The sequence below is a fragment of the Drosophila suzukii genome, chromosome X (assembly GCF_043229965.1).
Source record: "Drosophila suzukii chromosome X, CBGP_Dsuzu_IsoJpt1.0, whole genome shotgun sequence".
In the NCBI taxonomy this organism is placed as follows: domain Eukaryota; kingdom Metazoa; phylum Arthropoda; class Insecta; order Diptera; family Drosophilidae; genus Drosophila; species Drosophila suzukii.
This window is the reverse complement of record NC_092084.1, coordinates 13083799-13102481: the sequence shown is the minus strand read 5'-3', so window position 1 is coordinate 13102481 and position 18683 is coordinate 13083799. Positions and strand designations below refer to the sequence as shown.

At 42.7% G+C, this 18683-nt stretch overlaps 3 protein-coding genes across 7 annotated transcripts; 1 reads left to right on the top strand and 2 right to left on the bottom strand.

The window, feature by feature from the left end:
* Nucleotides 1-522: 522 nt before the first annotated feature.
* tay (tay bridge) lies at nt 523-12676 on the bottom strand. Of its 4 annotated transcripts, none has more exons than XM_070997724.1 (13): nt 12543-12676; nt 9480-11052; nt 8417-9418; nt 8208-8360; nt 8024-8146; nt 6898-7320; nt 5284-6833; nt 5018-5215; nt 4472-4953; nt 4003-4403; nt 2727-3156; nt 2574-2664; nt 523-1951 (listed from the first exon to the last, which is right to left on the bottom strand). In XM_070997724.1, exons 2-13 carry the CDS (start codon nt 11001-11003, stop codon nt 721-723), a joined length of 7608 nt encoding a protein of 2535 aa, XP_070853825.1. In that variant the 5' UTR covers nt 11004-11052; nt 12543-12676; the 3' UTR covers nt 523-720. The 4 variants fall into 4 exon arrangements, with proteins under 4 accessions (XP_070853825.1, XP_070853826.1, XP_070853823.1 ...); XM_070997725.1 differs by having other exon boundaries at nt 8024-8050; nt 8105-8146; nt 9480-12644; XM_070997722.1 differs by having other exon boundaries at nt 11120-12644.
* Nucleotides 12677-13814: 1138 nt separating this feature from the next.
* On the bottom strand, nt 13815-16606 carry MSBP (membrane steroid binding protein). Of its 2 annotated transcripts, none has more exons than XM_070997283.1 (4): nt 16378-16606; nt 15759-16197; nt 14607-14759; nt 13815-14537 (listed from the first exon to the last, which is right to left on the bottom strand). In XM_070997283.1, exons 2-4 carry the CDS (start codon nt 16123-16125, stop codon nt 14299-14301), a joined length of 759 nt encoding a protein of 252 aa, XP_070853384.1. In that variant the 5' UTR covers nt 16126-16197; nt 16378-16606; the 3' UTR covers nt 13815-14298. The 2 variants fall into 2 exon arrangements, with proteins under 2 accessions (XP_070853384.1, XP_036676684.2); XM_036820789.3 differs by having other exon boundaries at nt 16487-16502.
* A 905-nt stretch (nt 16607-17511) lies between these two features.
* Nucleotides 17512-18544, top strand: LOC108018980 (putative ribosome-binding factor A, mitochondrial). The gene has a single exon (XM_017086585.4). It carries the CDS (start codon nt 17579-17581, stop codon nt 18437-18439), a length of 861 nt encoding a protein of 286 aa, XP_016942074.2. The 5' UTR covers nt 17512-17578; the 3' UTR covers nt 18440-18544.
* The last annotated feature ends 139 nt before the right edge of the window (nt 18545-18683 follow it).

Here is an 18683-nt window from a genome sequence, read left to right as displayed (position 1 = left end):
TAATGCACAAAGGGAATGAAGCTGTCACTGATATACATAGAGTTATGTATCATGTGCATGATAGTTTGGATTCCATAGGCTGCATGTTGATGTCATATAACTATGAGAGTTCTTTGTATATAAGTATATGTACAATCAAATTATAATTATTTCTTGCTCAACATGTCTCGGGGGCTGTTCTTAAGCTTACATTAATATTATACAAATAATACAAATACACTTAAACTAAATTTGCGAACCTAAATTTACTTTTATGCTTGTAATTTGTATTTATTAAAAATAAGTAAAGTTCGTATTACTTATATGTGACGTTTCAACGCGCGCGACCATATTAAGATCGAGGAAAGTATTTTGCCAATTTGGGGGACTCAGTGCTTAGGTTGAATGCTAGGTCTGAAGTATAAGGAAGTCTTAACCTCTTTTAATTTGATTTTTGTTTGCCACAAACATCTCCTTCGTCTATCTCCTCACGTTACAAATCAATGTAGTGTAGTGTGTGTGTGTGTGGTGTGTATTCAAGAATTATAGTTTACAAAAGCGTTGCGCTTCATTTATTGGTGTTCTCTCAGGCTCAAAATGATGCTGGGAGGAGGTAATTAGGATGGGACTCTTGCGTATATGATGACATTTTGGTGGTGGAGGTGATCGAAATTTTTAAAAAATCTCTTTGTCTTATTCGCTTCTACAATTTTGGTTAGAGTAACGACGACGATTTTCTTATCATCGACTTGGCGCCACAGATGACACTGGAGATATTCCGATTACACCGCCAGGTACTGAACTCAGACCAACACCACCTGCATTCGAGACAATGCCCATCGTGTGGTCCGCCTCCTTCTTTGCGGTGACACTCTGTTGGCCCATCGAATCGACGCTAATCATGTGCTGGACTGGAATGCTTCCTGGTGCCTGCGGCCCGGGGTTCTTGCCCATGGTGGGTCCACCAGAATGCTGTTGTTGCTGTTGCTGATTCGGCGGACCGGGCTGCTGAACCCCTGATGACTGAACAACGCCGCCGGATACTATCTGCATCCGATGGTGGGGCGGTGGTGGGCCCAGAGAACCAACCGATGGCGGTATGGGACTTGGTTCCTTGCTGCGCAAATGGGCCGCAGACTGGGCTGCATAGATATTTATCGCCTTCTGTCGCTCCTCGGCCTCGTGTCGCAGAGCAGCCTCCATGATGGGGTTGTAGCGGAGAATGGGATAGGGATCGCGGTAGGGATCGATGCCCCAGCCCGGTGGAGCTGGTGCCCCAAAGTGCCCGACACTCAAGGTGGGCGGCATCATGGTGCGCGTTAGGTGCGAAGGCGGTGGCGCCAAACCATGTCGACTGGCTGCCATGAAGTTGGCATGATGATGGTGGGCCGCCGCTGCAGCTGCATTCGCTTGCGCAGCTGCCAACGAGGAGGAATGATAGCGCGGATCACCGACACCGACTGCAGCGGCCGAAGCACGCAGCAGCATCACATCCTGCTCGTCCTTGGTGCGCGGATGCTCCTCCTTGATTCGAATCTCGGTGTTCATCTCGCCCACGTTCCGATGGGGTGAGCGATCGCGTACGGGTGCCGCTGAAGCAGCCGCCGCTTGGACCGCAGCCTGCTTGTTGCTCTCGTTTATCCGCTGCTGCTGCAACATCCGTTCCCGCTCCATTTCCCGCCGCTCTATCTCCCTCCGTTCACGCTCGCGCTCCTTGCGATCCCGTTCTCGTTCCCGTTCCCGTTCCTGCTGTTCGCGCTTCAGCTTCTCCTCCTTTTCCTTGCGCTCACGCTCCTCCCGCTCGCGTCGCTGGCGGTCACGTTCCCGCTGCTCGCGATCCCGCAGCTCCCGTTCCCGCTCCTCGGCCTCACGTCGCGCGTTGTCCAGGCCGGGATCCGTCTTCACCGGCCAGTTGGGAGACGCCGCCGCCGACGAGGGATGATATGCGACACTCCGTTGCATTGCATTTGTCCTAAAAAACAAAAAATTGAATATGTATTAATAAGGGAAATTTATAAATATCCTAAGAACCCAATTTTCAGTTCATAAAATATTCCTATAACCATCTTTCCTAAAAAGTGTGTGCAGTATTCATACAAAAGTTTGTAAAACACTGAGAAAACGTAGCCAACACTATATATTATACAAATATACATAGATATAATACCCTCTTTAATAAGTCTTTAGAAAAACATTGCAATTATAAAAATAAACATGTAACTATAAACTTTTTTTATTTTTTATGATAGTTATTTAAACTTAACAATTGAATAATTAAATAACAGCCAATAAAAGTTTTACCAACTTATAAACTCTTAAATTCTTTTTTACTTATATGCATATGACCTTCATACTTATGAATTTCCTTTTTGGGGAACATGACTGTCAGATGAAGGCCATCCCTTTCATTTTGATTAAATTAAAAAAAAATAATTATCCTTTATAATAAAAAAAATAAATATTTATCCTTTAAATTAACAAAAAAAATTATAGCTTACCAAAAAAATTAAGTTATATTGTATTTTCTAACAACAAATTGTATCAAAGCCTTCAAATATAGATTGTTTTTAATAATAAATAACTTTTTTATTTACCTCCACGAGTCCAAGTGGCCACCGAAATGTGTAAGCCCTGTGAAACCGAACGGAGTCGTCACATAGCGTCCAAAGGGGGAAACAGCTGTTCCTGTCGATACAATTTGCATGAGGTGACAAAGTGCAATGATCATTACGCATTTCACTATTTACCAATATGACTAGGGGGTGCTCCAATGAAACTCGCGGCCAGGGGAGACTCAAAGGCCAGTCGACCTGGCAGAGAGCTGGCGAACGCTGCCGACGGCGGCATCTCATTCGCCCGATGAAGAATATGCTGTGGCGGCGTATTGAGACCCATATTTGGCGTTGTCTTCATGCCGAGCACTGATCCAGGACCATTGGACACCAGGACACCGCCTCCAACCGCTGGGATGGCTGCCACATTATTCCCCGGCGTGTTGGCTCCACTGGGCATACCGCCGCCTCCGCTGATCAGGTTGCCGGGAGGAATTGGTGCGCTGATCGAGGAGGCATTCGATGACGCCGTCGGAAATCCTGTCTTTTCAGAGCTCTGCTTGTTTTGGTGGTAATAGATTTCCCACGCGATTCGAACATGCATGGCATTCCAACGACCAGTTTTCTGTAAAAATAAATGAAATGGTTTGATTAAAATAATATAGTTTAAGAATAAAAAATCAATTAAAATAAAATTAAATGAAAACGAGAACGGATGCTAGCACCAACAAAAGAATTCCAACAGTCAAGTACCATTAATAATTCACCTATGGCCAATTTCTCAATGTCACGTTAACTTTTATTGTTGGGTTAAATAAATTGACGATTCGGTAACATTAAGTTTTTCACTTTCATGTTAGGTTTTATCTGACTAAAAACTTTTAGCTAGAGGTTAAAGTTCATTTAAGGTTCGTCACTTTTTTTCATGTTTGTCAAGCCTAAGTTAACGTCATTTTCTTAATCTCATGTTAACTTTAGTCATTGTGTTAAATTGCTGTTTTGATAAAATTAAGTTTTTTAATATCATGTTACGTTTTATTTGACTAAAAGCTTTTAACAGGAGGCAAAGTTCCAGTTAAAGCTAGCCTACTTTTCTTTTTCAGGTTTGTCAAGACGAGTAACAAACTCTATTAGGATTTGTCTTTCGTAAACTTAACACCACATTGAGAAAATGAATTTTTCTTCTCAAACAATTCTTCATTCTCAGACACATATAACAAACTAAAACCTTAACATGACATTGAGAAATGGGCTCTAAAAACAGCGCATTATACCTTAGGAGCAAAGAAAGTCTAAGGATTTCTCCTTCGTTAAATTAGCATAACATTTGGAAAACAAATTAGTCTTTTCAAACAATTTTTCATACTCTGAGAGTTAACTAACTAAACCCTAACATGAAATTGAGAAATCGGCTCTAAAAACCTAACTAGTAGCCTAACACTTAGCTCAGCTTGTTAATATCCGTTCTTACCTTAGGAGCAAAGGAAGTCAGGTGGTTGGGAGGCATGAAAGGCGTTGGCCCTCCCAAACCACTGTGCAAAAGGCCAGCCGAGGTGTATCCCGAGTAGCCTCCCGTTGGCAATCCCATGCCAGTGCGATAGAACTGAGGATCGACGGACGACATTTTGGAGATATCCTTAAATAATGGCGGGGGAAATATTTGTCCAGAAGACGGTTGCACAGCTGTTAGGGGAGTTGATGAAGCTGACACTGGCGGAAGCAACTGCGGATGCTGATGGAGATGTGCGTGCTGTTGGTGCTGGAGATCGGTTCGTAAATACGTTGATGATGGCGGTGTGGGGGTAACAGCTAAGCCAGATCTGTCCAGGAATCTGCTATCCAACTCTCGCCTCAGCAAATCAGCTTGATCATCTGCGAAAGTAATGATATGTTACATTTTATACAAGCTCTTTTTATGCAGACATGTGGGAAACACTTACTTTTACTTGGCTGAAAAAGCGATTCCGCGGAAAAGGGATGCGGCGCATTTGTAACCGGGTTTGATATCGCCGCCACCGTGGGCTGTGACAGAGATGAGGCCGTGGTCGTGGTGGCTCCCGCCGTCGTTACAATACTGCTCATTGAGTGCGAAACTGCCGGAAATTGCGATGCGGAGGAGCTGATGATGGCCGCGGAAGAGGTGGCTGGCGATGGGGAAGATGGTGGCGGCGCTAAGGGTGCTGGGAAGTAGTTCGACGAGGACTGAAAAGAGGGATTTGTGGCGGAGACGTGAATGCCAGCGGTCGCGGGAATGGATAGAGGCGATATGGCATTGCAAGAACTTCTCGCCGTCGATGCCGCATTCACCATGCCGATGCCCATGCTCGAGCAGTTGGAGAGCGGCGGAGTCGGACGGGCACTGCCACTCGATACGATGGGTGTTGAGGGTGCACATGTGGTTACCACTGCGTTGGCAGGAGAGCTGTAATTAAGGGACAACTTGTTAGTTGATTGGACACTTATGAAGACAAGTGTTTGATGCGTACTTCAACCATAGCGCTGCCTTCGAAGAGTATGAGAGATTGCCCAGTCCTGGCGGCATTGAAGAACTCGAGGATAAAACTGGGGTACCTGTACCTCCATATTGACCTGGGGCAATACCGCAAAATGAGGATCCCATGCTCATGCCCTGCGACACGACAGGAGGCAGTATTGTTGATGCACCGTGGGACCGCATATTTGTACTGCAGGGGAAACAAATGATTAATAATGTATTCTATCATTGCAGCATAAGCTATTATTTGCTACCCACCTGTAACTGGGATCCCGATCTTTGTTGCAAGGGCTCTCTCCCTTGGGGGAAATAACCTTCTGGATCACAGATGATGACGCTGATGATGTTGATGGCGATGAGGAGCTCGACGTGACCGCTGTCGTTAAACTTTGAACGGCGAGAACCGAGGGACTAAAGTTGGAGGCAGCGGCGGATGCAGATGAATACAGTGCATTCCCGCAACGCACCAAAGGTTGATTCTGCGATGGCATCGAGTGCGTCGCCAGCATATGCGAGACAGACGAGAAGTTGCCACTCTGTGAGAGCATCTGCTGGGACTGCGGGAAGTGCGATTGCGGGGCAGACGAACTGGAGAGCGAGGTCACCGCCAGAGTGGATAGCCCGGAGTTCGGGCCAGTTGTCCCGGCTGCCGCGGAGGAAAATGCACCGGTGGCGTAGACAGGCACATGATGGGAATGAGATATATGCGGATTGCTTAGCGAGAGGGCTTGAGATGAGTTCGCCACCGAAGGAACGACCGTCACAACGGGCTGCGATGAGCCGCTGGAAATTGCACAGCTATTATTGAGTGGCGTTATGGATCGCAGGTTGGGTGTCATCGAGACACTCATCGCCATGTTCGATGGGTTCGCCTTCATCGCAGCCGGCGACTCCCGGCTGTTCCGGCTATCCGAGCTCCGGTGCTGAGCAGGCGGCGGTATGTTGGACGCGGCAACCGGCAGCACTGGAGGCAGGTACGACCCATGCGTAAGGCCGCTATAAGGAGCATATAGGGGATAATTCCCATATGGTGCTCGGTATGGCGGCGCTTGGATGATCATGGGCACACCCGTCGCCACATGCGAGATGGGAGCAGGTGGTGCGCCAGGAAAAAGCAGCGGAGATCCTGTGCCCACAATGGCATTTCCGCCGGCGCCGAAGACCACCTTTCCCATGCCGGACGTCGATGTCGCTCCACCGGATGGGATTCCCACATAGTTTGGGTTAATCGAAATGGATGTGGAAACCACCGGTGGCGGCACTAATTTATTGCTGGCATTGGGCGAGACACGCGGCAATGTGCTGGTCGTGACTGCAGACGAAGTCGCATTGCTGGCAGGCGGATAAACACTAAGGAAGCCATTGACTATGGGATTGGTTGGTGAGGAGGTTGGTGCTGAATTGTTTTTCGCAATCTCTGGCGTGCTCGGCAATCCCACGACGGACGACGGCAACTGTCCCTGGCCATTCGAACTGCCATTATTGTTGCTGCTGCTGCTGCTGCTATTACTTCGTGAGAAGTTATCATTTGATTTTATACTGCTCGCCAGAATCACACTGGAGGCCGAACTCAAGATGGAAAGTCCAGAGGCATTCGGTGTGGTCATGTGTGCGCCAAACGGACTGGCTAGTGTAACCGCTGCCGGCGATGGCGCAGCAGATAGTAATGGAACCATTGACCGTTGCACTCCCGATGACAAGCCGTTTGAAACTGTTGTCTTGGCGCTGAACATAATCTTTTGATCAATGTCGGATGCAACTGTTGACACACATTTCTCATTTCCAGCTGATAGTCCAACGTTGGGAAACTGTTTAAGGGGTAAAATCACAATTAGTCACTTGAAGAAAGTATTAAGCATAGGGATAACTCACCTGCACTGCCGAAACAGAGGGCGGCACGCACATGCTGGGATAGAGCGTCTTCTCGGGCGTGGATTTCTGCAGCATGCCGAGCTCCCGATTTCCAGATTCGCCCGCCGTCGCCGAGGATGTGGAGACAGAAGCACCCACATGCAACGCCCCCTTGCCTTGTGAACTGCTCTCCGATGTGTTTTTTATGTTTAAAGCTTTACTTCCATCCGGAGTTTCTGAAGTTCCTGCCGTCACCGTGCCCATCGACGGCGCAAAAGGTACTCCCGAAAAGGTTGTGCCACCATCTCCACACGCCGCACTCTTTTTCTTCAGGTGCGGCAGGTCGGATAGCTTGCGGGAAGTCGATCGATCCTGACACGAAGAAGTATTTGAAACATTCATGGGCGTTGGGGGGTTATCAATATCAAATATTTGTTCAGAATTCTGCAAGCACAAAGGGTTTTTATTATTTAAGTTATAAAAATGCAATGGGATTTTCGACTGTATACGATTCAAAGTGACTTTTATAGCACCCTAACTTTTATAAATATCCTAACTAATGTATATTTTACATTCCTTAACTAGGTAATCAAAAAATATATTGACTTTAAGCCTTTATTATTCGTTATTCTTGTAAATATTAAAACACAGATTGATTTTTGTTCTCAAGCTATTCATTTTGCAGTGAGAACGAAAGAGACAGAAGTCTATTGAGGAACATAGAGATAAGATTAAATTGTGTGCTATTCTCATGTAAATAAATTTATAAAAAATTGTAAATAGGTTATTTAAATTATTTAAATATTGCTTAAATTGTTTTCTACGATCAATTTCATCTTAAAGTGTTTTCCTTTAACAGATATATGGAATTTATATGTTTATAGCAGTCTTTTTATACGAACAATTAAGAATTTATTTATGAAACTTTAAGTTTAAAACTATAAACTTACAAAGCACTAACAGCTTAGTGGCCTACAGCTTGTAAATTAACTATACAATAATAATTAATATAATAATTATAACAAATCACATAAAAGTTCCTCAACATTTTAAATATATATAAACGAAACATTAATTTCAAGGCAAACTTCATTTTCAAATTAAGCGTATTCAGGGGTACAAATAAACCTTGTAAGCCATCACATACCTTTTTATCATTGCTGACATTATCACACTGGAAAAAAAGGAGAGTTAGAACTGTTGGGTTTAACCTTTTAAATATACTTACGATATTATTTCCTTTGCTGTTGCTGCTACAATTAATAGAAGCCTGGACAAAAAGGATAATCGATTAAATAAGCAATATAGGATGGATGAAATTCAGCGCTTACGTCATTCAAAAGATCACTTTGCTCGTTCTCCTTCTTTATACTGCTGCTGGGCCCAAAGGATTGCGCGGGAACGCTTGGTGACTCCTGGATTTCCAGAGAGCGACAGGTCGCCGATGTCGTCACGGTTTCCATGTTCTCCAAACCATTCGATTTCTAATGATAATGAGACAGATAAGCGAATTGGTAATTTGATAAATGATAAGACTCACTTTTACGACCTGCGCTGATTGCGATCCACCCAGTTTGCATACACCCAGGTGGTTATTATTTGCGCTGGCGGCTGCGGCAGCAGTAAGATCACTTGATATTAGATTATTGAGCTGGTGCGTGTGCGTGGGCAGCGTTTTGGTCACATGTAATTGGTCAACGGTGCTACTACTTGTGGCGGGGGAATTGTGAGATTTTTTGGCATCGCCGCCAGTACAACTGGCGTGAATCATACCAACGTCAATATGATCATGACTGTGCGATGATGATGATGATGATACGGCGCCACCAACGCCCAGCGGTGGCAGGCTGATATCCAGCATAAGTGAATCGTTGTCGTTCTCCATAAATCTTGTACTGCTGCTCACTGCACTGCTGTTAACTTGGATTTTCGCTGCTGCATTGCTGTTTCCTTCCGCTGGCTGTTTGCTCGCTTGGTTGGTGTGATTTATTTGGTGACTACTGCTCGTGTTGTTGCTGTTGCTGTTGCTCATTTGATTATCATCACTAAGGTTATTACTTTTACTGTTCACCGCGCTATTGTCCGACTGCAATTGATCCTGCTGCTGCCCGTATTCGGATCGCCAGTGATCCCGGGGCTCCGTTTCCGCCTCCAAAACATTGCCAATGTTCACCGAGGGTAGCAGATAGACCACATTGGCCATACTATTGCTATTGCTATTGCTATTCGCATTGGGTCCATTGCTGGCTATGCTGTTGTTATTATTATTATTATTATTACTATTATTATTGTTGTTGTTGTTAACGTTGTTGTTGCTGCCCATGACATTGCCGGCACGATGAAGAGGCTGGGGGTTATCCTTAAGATTCAGATTGTTGTTGTTAACCGTGAGTGTGGAAAGGCTGGTGACACGCAAAGGTTGCGATTGACCCGTATCGATAACCTTTGGAATTTTCATTTCCTCTATGCTGTAGGTACAGGTTAGCTCGTCCAGTGCAGAAAGTCGTTTCTCCTTGCGTTTTTGTCCCAATTTGATGGCAAACTAGAACAGAAAAATTTGTTTTATTAATGGAAAAGCCTTGAAATGGAAGGGAAACACCTACCTCAAGATCCTCGTATGTCTTAAACTCCAGAATAGCGAAGCCATCGATGATCTCCTCCTCGAGCACCGGAGATCGCGGCAGCTTTCTTCGCACCGGAGGTGGTGGCCGAGGCGGCGGTTTGTCCCGCGGCAGGAGCAGCGTCGACGAGGACGAGGTCGAGAGCAGATCCTCGTCCAGGGACTCGCCCTCACTATCGCTGGGCGTGGCCATCAGGCCCGAGTTGCACTCGGGGGAATGTGGTGGATTTAGGAGCAGAGATGCAATACTATCTGTGGGCGGCAGCAGGTTGTTGCTGCCATTGCTGCTGCTGGTGAAGTTGCCATTCGAATTGTTGCTATCCTCGCCCATGCTGCCAGCGCTATTGATGTGGTATATCATGCCATTGTTGTTGCCGGGTCCTGCCGTCGATCCATTGCCCATTGTCATTGCCGCTGAACCGCCACCACTGGGCGTGACGAGGCCTCCGCCTGGTCCTACTCCGCCTCCAACTCCTGCTCCTCCTTGACTCCCATTGGTTGCACTCATGGCACTGCCGGCACCCACAGAGGAGCCGGCAATGAAGGTGCCGCCCAGCGAGCTGGCATTACATCGACTGTCGCGCTCCGCCTGCAAACGCTGGGCACGTTCCCTCCGTCGTTTCTGCTGGCGCTGCTGCTTGGCATTCAAACTGAGGTGAGTGCTGCTGCTGGAGGTGTTGCTGTGGCCATTGGTGTTCCCCACCAAGGTTCCTGATCCCGTTCCAAAGCCCGCCTGGTTGCCGGCCATGGTTGCAGCGCCTCCTCCCGCGCTGGAACTCAGGTTGGGCATTAATGCGGATGCCGGCGCAGGTGGCGGAGATGAGGGTGACCTCGAATCGATGCCGGCTGAAGCAGCGGATACCGCCGCCGCGGCTGCCACAATGGAGAGTTCCGTATCGGAGTCAAAGTCACAGGCACTGGCCATCGAGTTTACCGCCGAGGCAGGTGGACAGCAGGTGGGCTCCGATGTGGAGATGGATTCCGGGGGAATCGCTGCCACGGCCATGGGCTTGCCACCATCCGTCGTTGAGGAGGAGGAGGAGGTGGTCGTAGATGAGGAGGTGGTGCTGGTACTGTTCGATACGAACGATGGCCGTGCACGCGGCATGGAGCCCAGATCCGGGATATTGGCACTTGCTTGAACTAAGGCGGTCGCCGTTGGCGGAGGAAGATGCAGTACCGCCAGGGCAGTCGTTGAACCCTTCGATATACTCTGACTCTGACTTGGATTCTGGTTTTGGTTCTGACTCTGATTCGGATTCAGTTGGTGATTCTGGTTCAGAGTCGGATTCTGATGCTGACCCACTACCGGGTGCAGGGTGGACTGCGGCGAGGATGATGACGATGACGACGACGACGACGACTCGCTCTTCTCATCCTGGACAGAAACGCTGTTGGAGCCGATGTCCTGCGACGATATATGCTTAATTTGGGTTCCTAAACCATTAATACTACTGCCGCCCGACGCAGACGTCTTTGATTTAGCGCTGGCATTTGATGTGTCCATTTCTTTTGCGTAAGGCTTCCAGTGGATTACTGTTCCTCAGTTCCTTTTCCTTGGGAATATAAATCAGCGATGACCATATATTATTATTATGTATGATTTTGCATCTTGGACCAAACCTTTTCCAATGCATTCGGGTAGGGTTTTATTTTTTTTTTCTTTTATACCATCGATTGGGGGGCGAAAGCTTTACAAATATTGGGGATTCAAGGTGGTACGTTTTTTTTTTTTTTTTGGCCAACCGAACCGATTCAATCGCGTGTATTTTGAAAAAATCGATGCTGCGCCGACTGTGTTTTGAAGTATTATTTTGTTATTTTGGGACCACTGCGGGGTTTTCCATTTTCCGACCGGTGGTTAAACCAGTTAGGAGGTGGCTTCGAAAAGTCGCAAAAATGATTTCAAATATTATTAATATTTTTTGTTTTTCTTATTCCTTTTCTCTTCATACTTTTTTTTTGTCAACTTCCCTATTGCGCTTTTTTCTGTACACACCACACACACATAATATTTAATTCTGCACACTTTGTTTTTTGTTTTATTTATTTTTTGATTTCAGGTCAGCAGAATTACACAAAACACAGCATATGTAAAGTATGTAACATAAAAACATAAAAAAAAACACACACACAAAAGCCGATTTAGGAATTCACCGAAAATAGTCCATATTTATTTTGTCTAGCACTTCATCATTCGTCATATACTCTTCTTCTTCTTCTTGTTCGTATTCCTCCTCTTCTTCTTCTTCCTCCTCTTCTGCTTCTTCTTCTTCTTGAGATATATGTACGTACATACATAGATGTACATACGTAGCGTACATACATGCGTACATAGAAATTCGTACGCGAGTATATATGTATATTTATATACGCAGATGGGGAGGAGGTGGTACACCAGTTCGGGTCGGTATTTTTTTTCTCTACGCCTTCTGCGCCTTTCGTTCCTATCCTTGCCTTGCCTTGCGTTGCCTTTCCTTTTCCTATCCTATATTGTCTATAAGTCTACAAGTCTAAAGTTGACAATGTCGTTGCCGCAACGGCGAGGCGAGAGCGCTCGCGCGCTAGTTAGCATTGTACATACATACATGTATGTATGTGCCCTGCTCTCCACCGCTCTGCTCTGTACAATGTCTCTAGCAGAGAGAGAGGAGAGGCAGCTGGCTGCAATAGTCATCTCGCTTACACTTTTCTAATTGCGATTGCGATTGCCGTGGCCGTACCGTCGACATAGTGTCGTCCCTACATGTTGTGTACTCAGTAACAGACAGCGCAGCGTCGTTAGCACCAGTACACAGCACAGCACAGCACAGCACATCACATCACACACAGCACGTACTAATGTACATACATACAAAATACGACAACCGACAATCGACAACCGACAAATACGACATATACGACATACACCACGACGACGACGACGACAACGATTGTTCGTACATTTTTACATTTTTTACATTTTCCACACACACCAAACGCACAACAAACGCCACAGAATCGATATCGCGCATCAACGCAAAATATGCATCATTCTCAAACTAACTGTCATCACGCCAATTATGTATATTTTACATAAAATCCAATATTATTTTCCGAAAATTTTGTTAACCACAAAGAACCCAACACATAGTCTCAGAGACGGACAATTTTTCGATAACTTGGGGCAAAATCACTTTCAAGGGGATAACATTATTGGGAACTATCGGAACGGTGGTGGACCTCCACTGTGGACGCGTTGGTGCGATTTCGCGTTTCGTTGCCTTTGGTAGATGCGAAAAGTTATCAACTGGCGATAATTGGTCAAACAGCTGTTTCGTTTGGAGTTCTCCCTAGAATATAATGCTAGAATCGGAAATAGGTTTATGTATACATATACTTTTACATAAGTCAAGATATTATAAATTAATTTTAATATTTATTAAGAAAACAGGTGCTTAAAATAAACAGATTTTTTTTCAGTCAGTAGTATTTCTAAATATATTTCGGGAAGTTACTAAACAGTTCTACCTATTACGATTACTTAAAGAATAGTGGGAACGGTGCAATGTGGCAGTCGAACACGTTTCGGATTTTGATTCTGTCTCGCGAAACAGGTGATTTAAATGTTTACGATATCATGTTGCAACACTAAGTTAAAAAATATGTAATATTAAAAAAAAACAATATATAGGGACCCATTTTTGTCTTCAATTAGATTCTTTTTAAATAATTTAAAGATTTTAAGATAAACCAATTATTTTAAACGAAACTACTTTGACGCAGTTATTTCAGTTAATAACATTAGGTTTTACATCATATGTACGTTAATACAAATTTTGACAGAATTGCACCTAAAGACATTTCTGTCACTCCCGATAAGTACAAATATATACCAAAATACCGTTCAATAAGTTCATAAGTATTTTTGATTCTGTAATCGATAGGCAACAATTTAATAGCTCCCACAACCCACAATATTTTGCAAAATGTGTAAACAAATATTTTTGTACACATAAATATATGTTTTAATATATTTATTAGAAAATCAATGATATCTTTTGCTGTCGATTAAGGTTTAAAAAACAAACGGTGGTGACACAACAATCCTCTCGGGTGGATATCGGTTGGAATTTGTAAGGACGTACGTAAAAATTTCAACGGAAGAGATTTTCGTGTCACCCTCGAAAGTTTTTGTGATATGTAAAACTTTATCGTATGACATGACTTTTTGTAGTTTAACATTTGCTAACATGAAGACGAGAAAATAAATTTTATTTCCCAAGAAGTTTCTCACTTTTTAAAATTTTCTTGAACCGCCAAATAAAGAACAGATAGATAGGTTTAAGTATTTAATTTGTATTTCAAATATAGTTACATTTAAATTTATATTGCCACGAAAATGACTCCCATACCCTCACACATTGGCCTCCTCCTTAATTAATTTTATGATTTCCGTTTGTTACATGTGTATGAATGTACTACTATAATATATGGAACAAGATCACATCACAACGTGAAATAGATAGTAACAACTATAGCTTTTGTCAAGGCTGCACTCTAAGAATAACATTAAAAAAAACCTTTGTATAACCTTTTAAATTCTTTTTAAATGTTCATGATGAATTCAATGCCTTGTTTTGTATGGCTCAAATTGGGGTGTTTTCTTTAAATGTTTTCCAATTAGGTCTTGTTCTCAGTTTCAGTTAAAGGAGTAGAGGCAGCATTAAACGAGTCGGAAATGCTATTTAGTTTTTTTGTGTTTCTAACCGAAAATAAACTATTACAGCCACATCCAAAAGCCAAAAAAAAACCTGAATTCGCTAACAGTCGGTAGAAATTGGTTCATCTTGTGCGTTGGTTTTGGTTGCATTGTTGCCTTGCAAAATGTGACTCTCTTGATTCTTGTCATCAGTCTCAGTTTTCGACTTGGGTAGATGTTTACGCAAGCTGTTTGTTTGTTCTGCATCATCATTGTTGACATTTTCATCGTCTTCATCCTCGTCATAATTGGTCGGTTCCTCGCCTTTACGCAAAAGCTTGCCAACCAGCTCATATTTTTCTAAATAATGTATACAAATAATATGTTAACTAAATGTGCATTGATTAAAGTAATTTACGATTTAATTACCCTTAAATTGCATTTCCCATTCGCGCACAGAGTCCATTTCCACGGCACTTAAGTCGCTCAAGTCGTCGTAATCATCCTTGTCATTCGAAACCACGCTGAATGTGGCCAAGTTGCGGGAGGCATCCCTTCCGGCGAATGTAGCGTATGGTCCACCTGTAGGAAAGCCGGGAAATTAATACACTTTGCTAATGTTAGATGCCTGGTCATTATGACCGCGACACCGTAGTAAAAAGATAGCGCTATCTAGTGCGCAACAATAGGGTTTTCTGCGCATCTACGTCACAAGTGTGTTGCGTCTTGCTCGCACTCAGTAGTTTCCGTTTCCTAACTTAAGCAGAAACCCAATTCATTTTGTAAATGCCACTACTTTAATTAAAGGAATTCAGGAAATGAATATTTTACTTTAAGTTTTTTAATTACAAAGGAATTTAAATAGTTTTCCAAGAAGTTAAGATGTCATACTTTATTTAATTCACTTAAGGTTAACTCCAATTTAAGCAAAATATCAATGCAATTTGTAAATGTCACTGTTTTAATTTAACAGTGTAGGCAATTAATACTTCACTATGACTATTTTAATTACAAAGCAATCTATATCTCTTCTAGCAAATGCAGCTGTTATACTTTATTTAATTTACTAAAGGTTAACCATAAGTGATTTCTATTCAACGTTTAAACAAACAAATAATAATAGAACAATAATAGATTAAAAAAGCTTTTTTTATATCTGGGCTTGGTTAGTTTTTGGAACTTTTTTTTTTGCAGTTCATGCTTATCATTGATTTACATTTTTAAGGTATTATTTAAATTGTGAGTTTGATCAGATAGTTCACTTATGATTATTTGGAGGGTTTGATGTTGATAAGGTTTTAGCCTTGGCGACAAAACAATTGATAAAAATTTGGCAATATGCGTACCATTTCGGAACTAACAAATAGATTAGGCTATAGTCTATTAATTGTCGAGATAAGACACCCGATTATCAAATCGATCAAACTAACGTTTAATAAGCCCGACCAAGATCAGAACTAAGAAATTACAAGAACATACAATGAAGCTTAAAACCGAATTTGACCTAAAGCTTGCCAAACTATACCCACAAAGTTAGGACCAAGTACAATCATACTTTTATAATTGTAATGCAACACTCACCTGGCCCATAAAAACGTCTTCCCTTGCTAACGTCGTAAACACTTCCATTAACGGCAACCAAAACGCGACCATCCGGCTGATTTCCGTCGTACTGGCGCAGTTCCTTAACGGTGAAGTCACGGCGAATTTTAGGTAACTCCGGCTCAGATGGCTTTGATACACCCACAGAGGGAACTTCGGTGCGATCACGAACAATTTTATAGACCAAGAAACATATTATGGCCAATAGGGCCAAGTTCATTGGACTGTACAGGATTTCGCGCAGTATGTTGCCCAGAAATGAAGATTCATCGGTACTCAGATTATTGCCGATTTCCTTGTCATAGACAGAATTTTGTGCCTGATCAGCACCAATTTTGGATTCCATATTGCTTTGGGGAATTGTATTTTGTCCCTCTGATGTTTTTATGCGCTGATTCTTACAATATTGTACATCAACCTGTGTGTATCGTCATTTGGGGAGTAGCGCATTTCGTCACGAACAGATGATCATTTAAATATACACATTCCGGTTGGTATCCCAAAAAGAAGGTAGATATATGTGTAAGCGCATCAGTAATGGGCCGAAATATATGTACATATGCAATTGCAATTTAAATTCCAAAGTTTATTCGCTTACCCTTTATCCGTGCCTTTTCAACAAGTTTATTTTCATATTCATGTATTTACACCTCTCTACACGAGTATGATTTCACAAATGAATATTACTATTGCTCAGATATACTGACCTTTTGGATCTTACTGTATTTACAAATTTGCGAGCTACCTATGAAAATTGTGACAATGATTTTAGTAGGTTAAAGGTCTTTTATTACTGAAAAGTAATCGACAGGAGCGATAGCACCATGTTGTCAGGCACTGAAATGTTGGTACTATGAACGATTCCCACTGAAAATATCCATTCGTTGGGAACAGTTGGGATTTCTGACAAATATGAAACTCCGATTTCACAGAGCACATCCACTATCGGCCATACGTTAACAGCTGATATACATATTATTACTGTTCTCATTTTTTAAAAGAAGAATATATTTAATATTAGTTGTTATTTACGTATGGCACATGTTCTGAGAGTTTTCAACATAACTTTGTTTATTTTCGTTCGCAAATTTGCCTCAGTTTTTTATTAAAAGTTTCTTAAAATTGGATAGGGGGATAACAGAAACATTTTGGAACGGGAAATCCTTATTGACCATCAGTTAAACGGGTGGAGAATGGTGGAAAAATCTCTGTGGGAAGACCAATCATCAAAATCTGTTAATAATTACAAAATAAAAAGTTTTCATATTTGTATAGCCTACATTACGATTTAACTATACAAATATTTAAAATGGTAAAACGAAAAATAAAACGAATTTGGCACCTTTTATTTAACACCAAATATTCTGTCAGTGAAATTGTATAGTTTTCGAATATTTTCCAGAATTTGCAATTTAGATTTGTAAAAAGTTAAAATCTTTTAATTAACTTTTCGCAGTGAATTGGTAGAGACAATCCGGGGTGGGGCAGTAATTTCCTTAAATGAATCTTTGTTAATATACGTAAGAACATTTTTAGTCAAAGGATTATCTGTATATTAAACCTTTATTGAACAAATCAGCTGTTTATTTTATATTTCTGCGCAATCTAACAATTTATTTCGAAAGTGAACCGAACGAGAATATTTGAAATGCTGGTGTATCAGTGGAAGGAGGCTATTTCAGAAATAAATTATGGATGCGCCTCGATATTTCTTCCATCTCTATGGAATACTCAAAAGGCCAGGGTCTGGTCACACTCATACTTTGTTTTCTTTTATTTTATCTAGTAAATAATAATTAATGCAACTTTTCCAAATGTTAACCATTCGTGTTCTGAGGCTGCAAACTGGAAACTTGGCAATCAACAATGTATACCAACGAACGCTTTCACGGAATAAAAGCACAAAAAACACGAAGAAAGACAACGTAATGCGGCAGGGCAAAATATTCAGCTCGTTGTTTGGAAACCGGCTTAAGGGCAGTAGTAGCCGGTGGTACCCAGCGCCCGAGGCAAGCTCACCTGGCGGCAGTGGAAACCAAAAGTCGGGGTCTTCGCTGCACGCCTTGAGGTTCGGAACACCCCATTCGCACTCGGCTCGGGACAACATTCGGCGCATGTCCGTCCTGAACAAGGTCTTCATGACGAACATAACCGATATTTTGGCAACCGGTGCAGTGGCCGATTCCATCGTTGGTCAAGGTGTGCAAATTTCCTATGTGAAGATCACCAGCGACTTTTCGCGAATCAATGTCTACTGGATGGGCAAGGATGGATCAACCAACGATGTGCTCGAGGATAAGCTGAATCGCTTGAGCGGCAAACTGCAGCACGAGCTATCGCAGCTCCACCTGATGGGCGAAGTACCCCGGATAAAGTTTGTTCGCGACAAGACGAGCAGCGGTCTATATCAGGTCCAGGAAGTACTGTCCAAACTGGACATCCAGAATAAGCACTCTAGTTCTAGTCTAAATAGCCATACAGAACCGGAGGAAATCGATGTACAGAGTTGTCAGGCTGCTTCAGACACTGAATGGCCGGAGATGAGACAAGATTTCCTCAGTTTTAATCAAAGCTCAGTTATGGATAAGATTCTCGGCAAGATGCGCAAGTCCAAAGATGCCTGGGTTCATCATAAGCAAAATGTTTCCAAGACCTCATGATTGATAGGGCCTTTAGACCGTTTTTGTTGCACTCTGTTTTATTGTAGATAAATTTTAATTAAAATAACAATTTGTTGAAATACAAAAATCGATTAGAAGAAATTATCATTTTATCCCAACTTAATTTAGGCTAACGACTATTTCAAAAAAGAAAGCTTTAACGACTTTAAATTAAATGCCAAAGGTTATTATAATCGATTATGCCCTAAAATATCGAACCCACTCGGCCCAATTGCAACGTTTT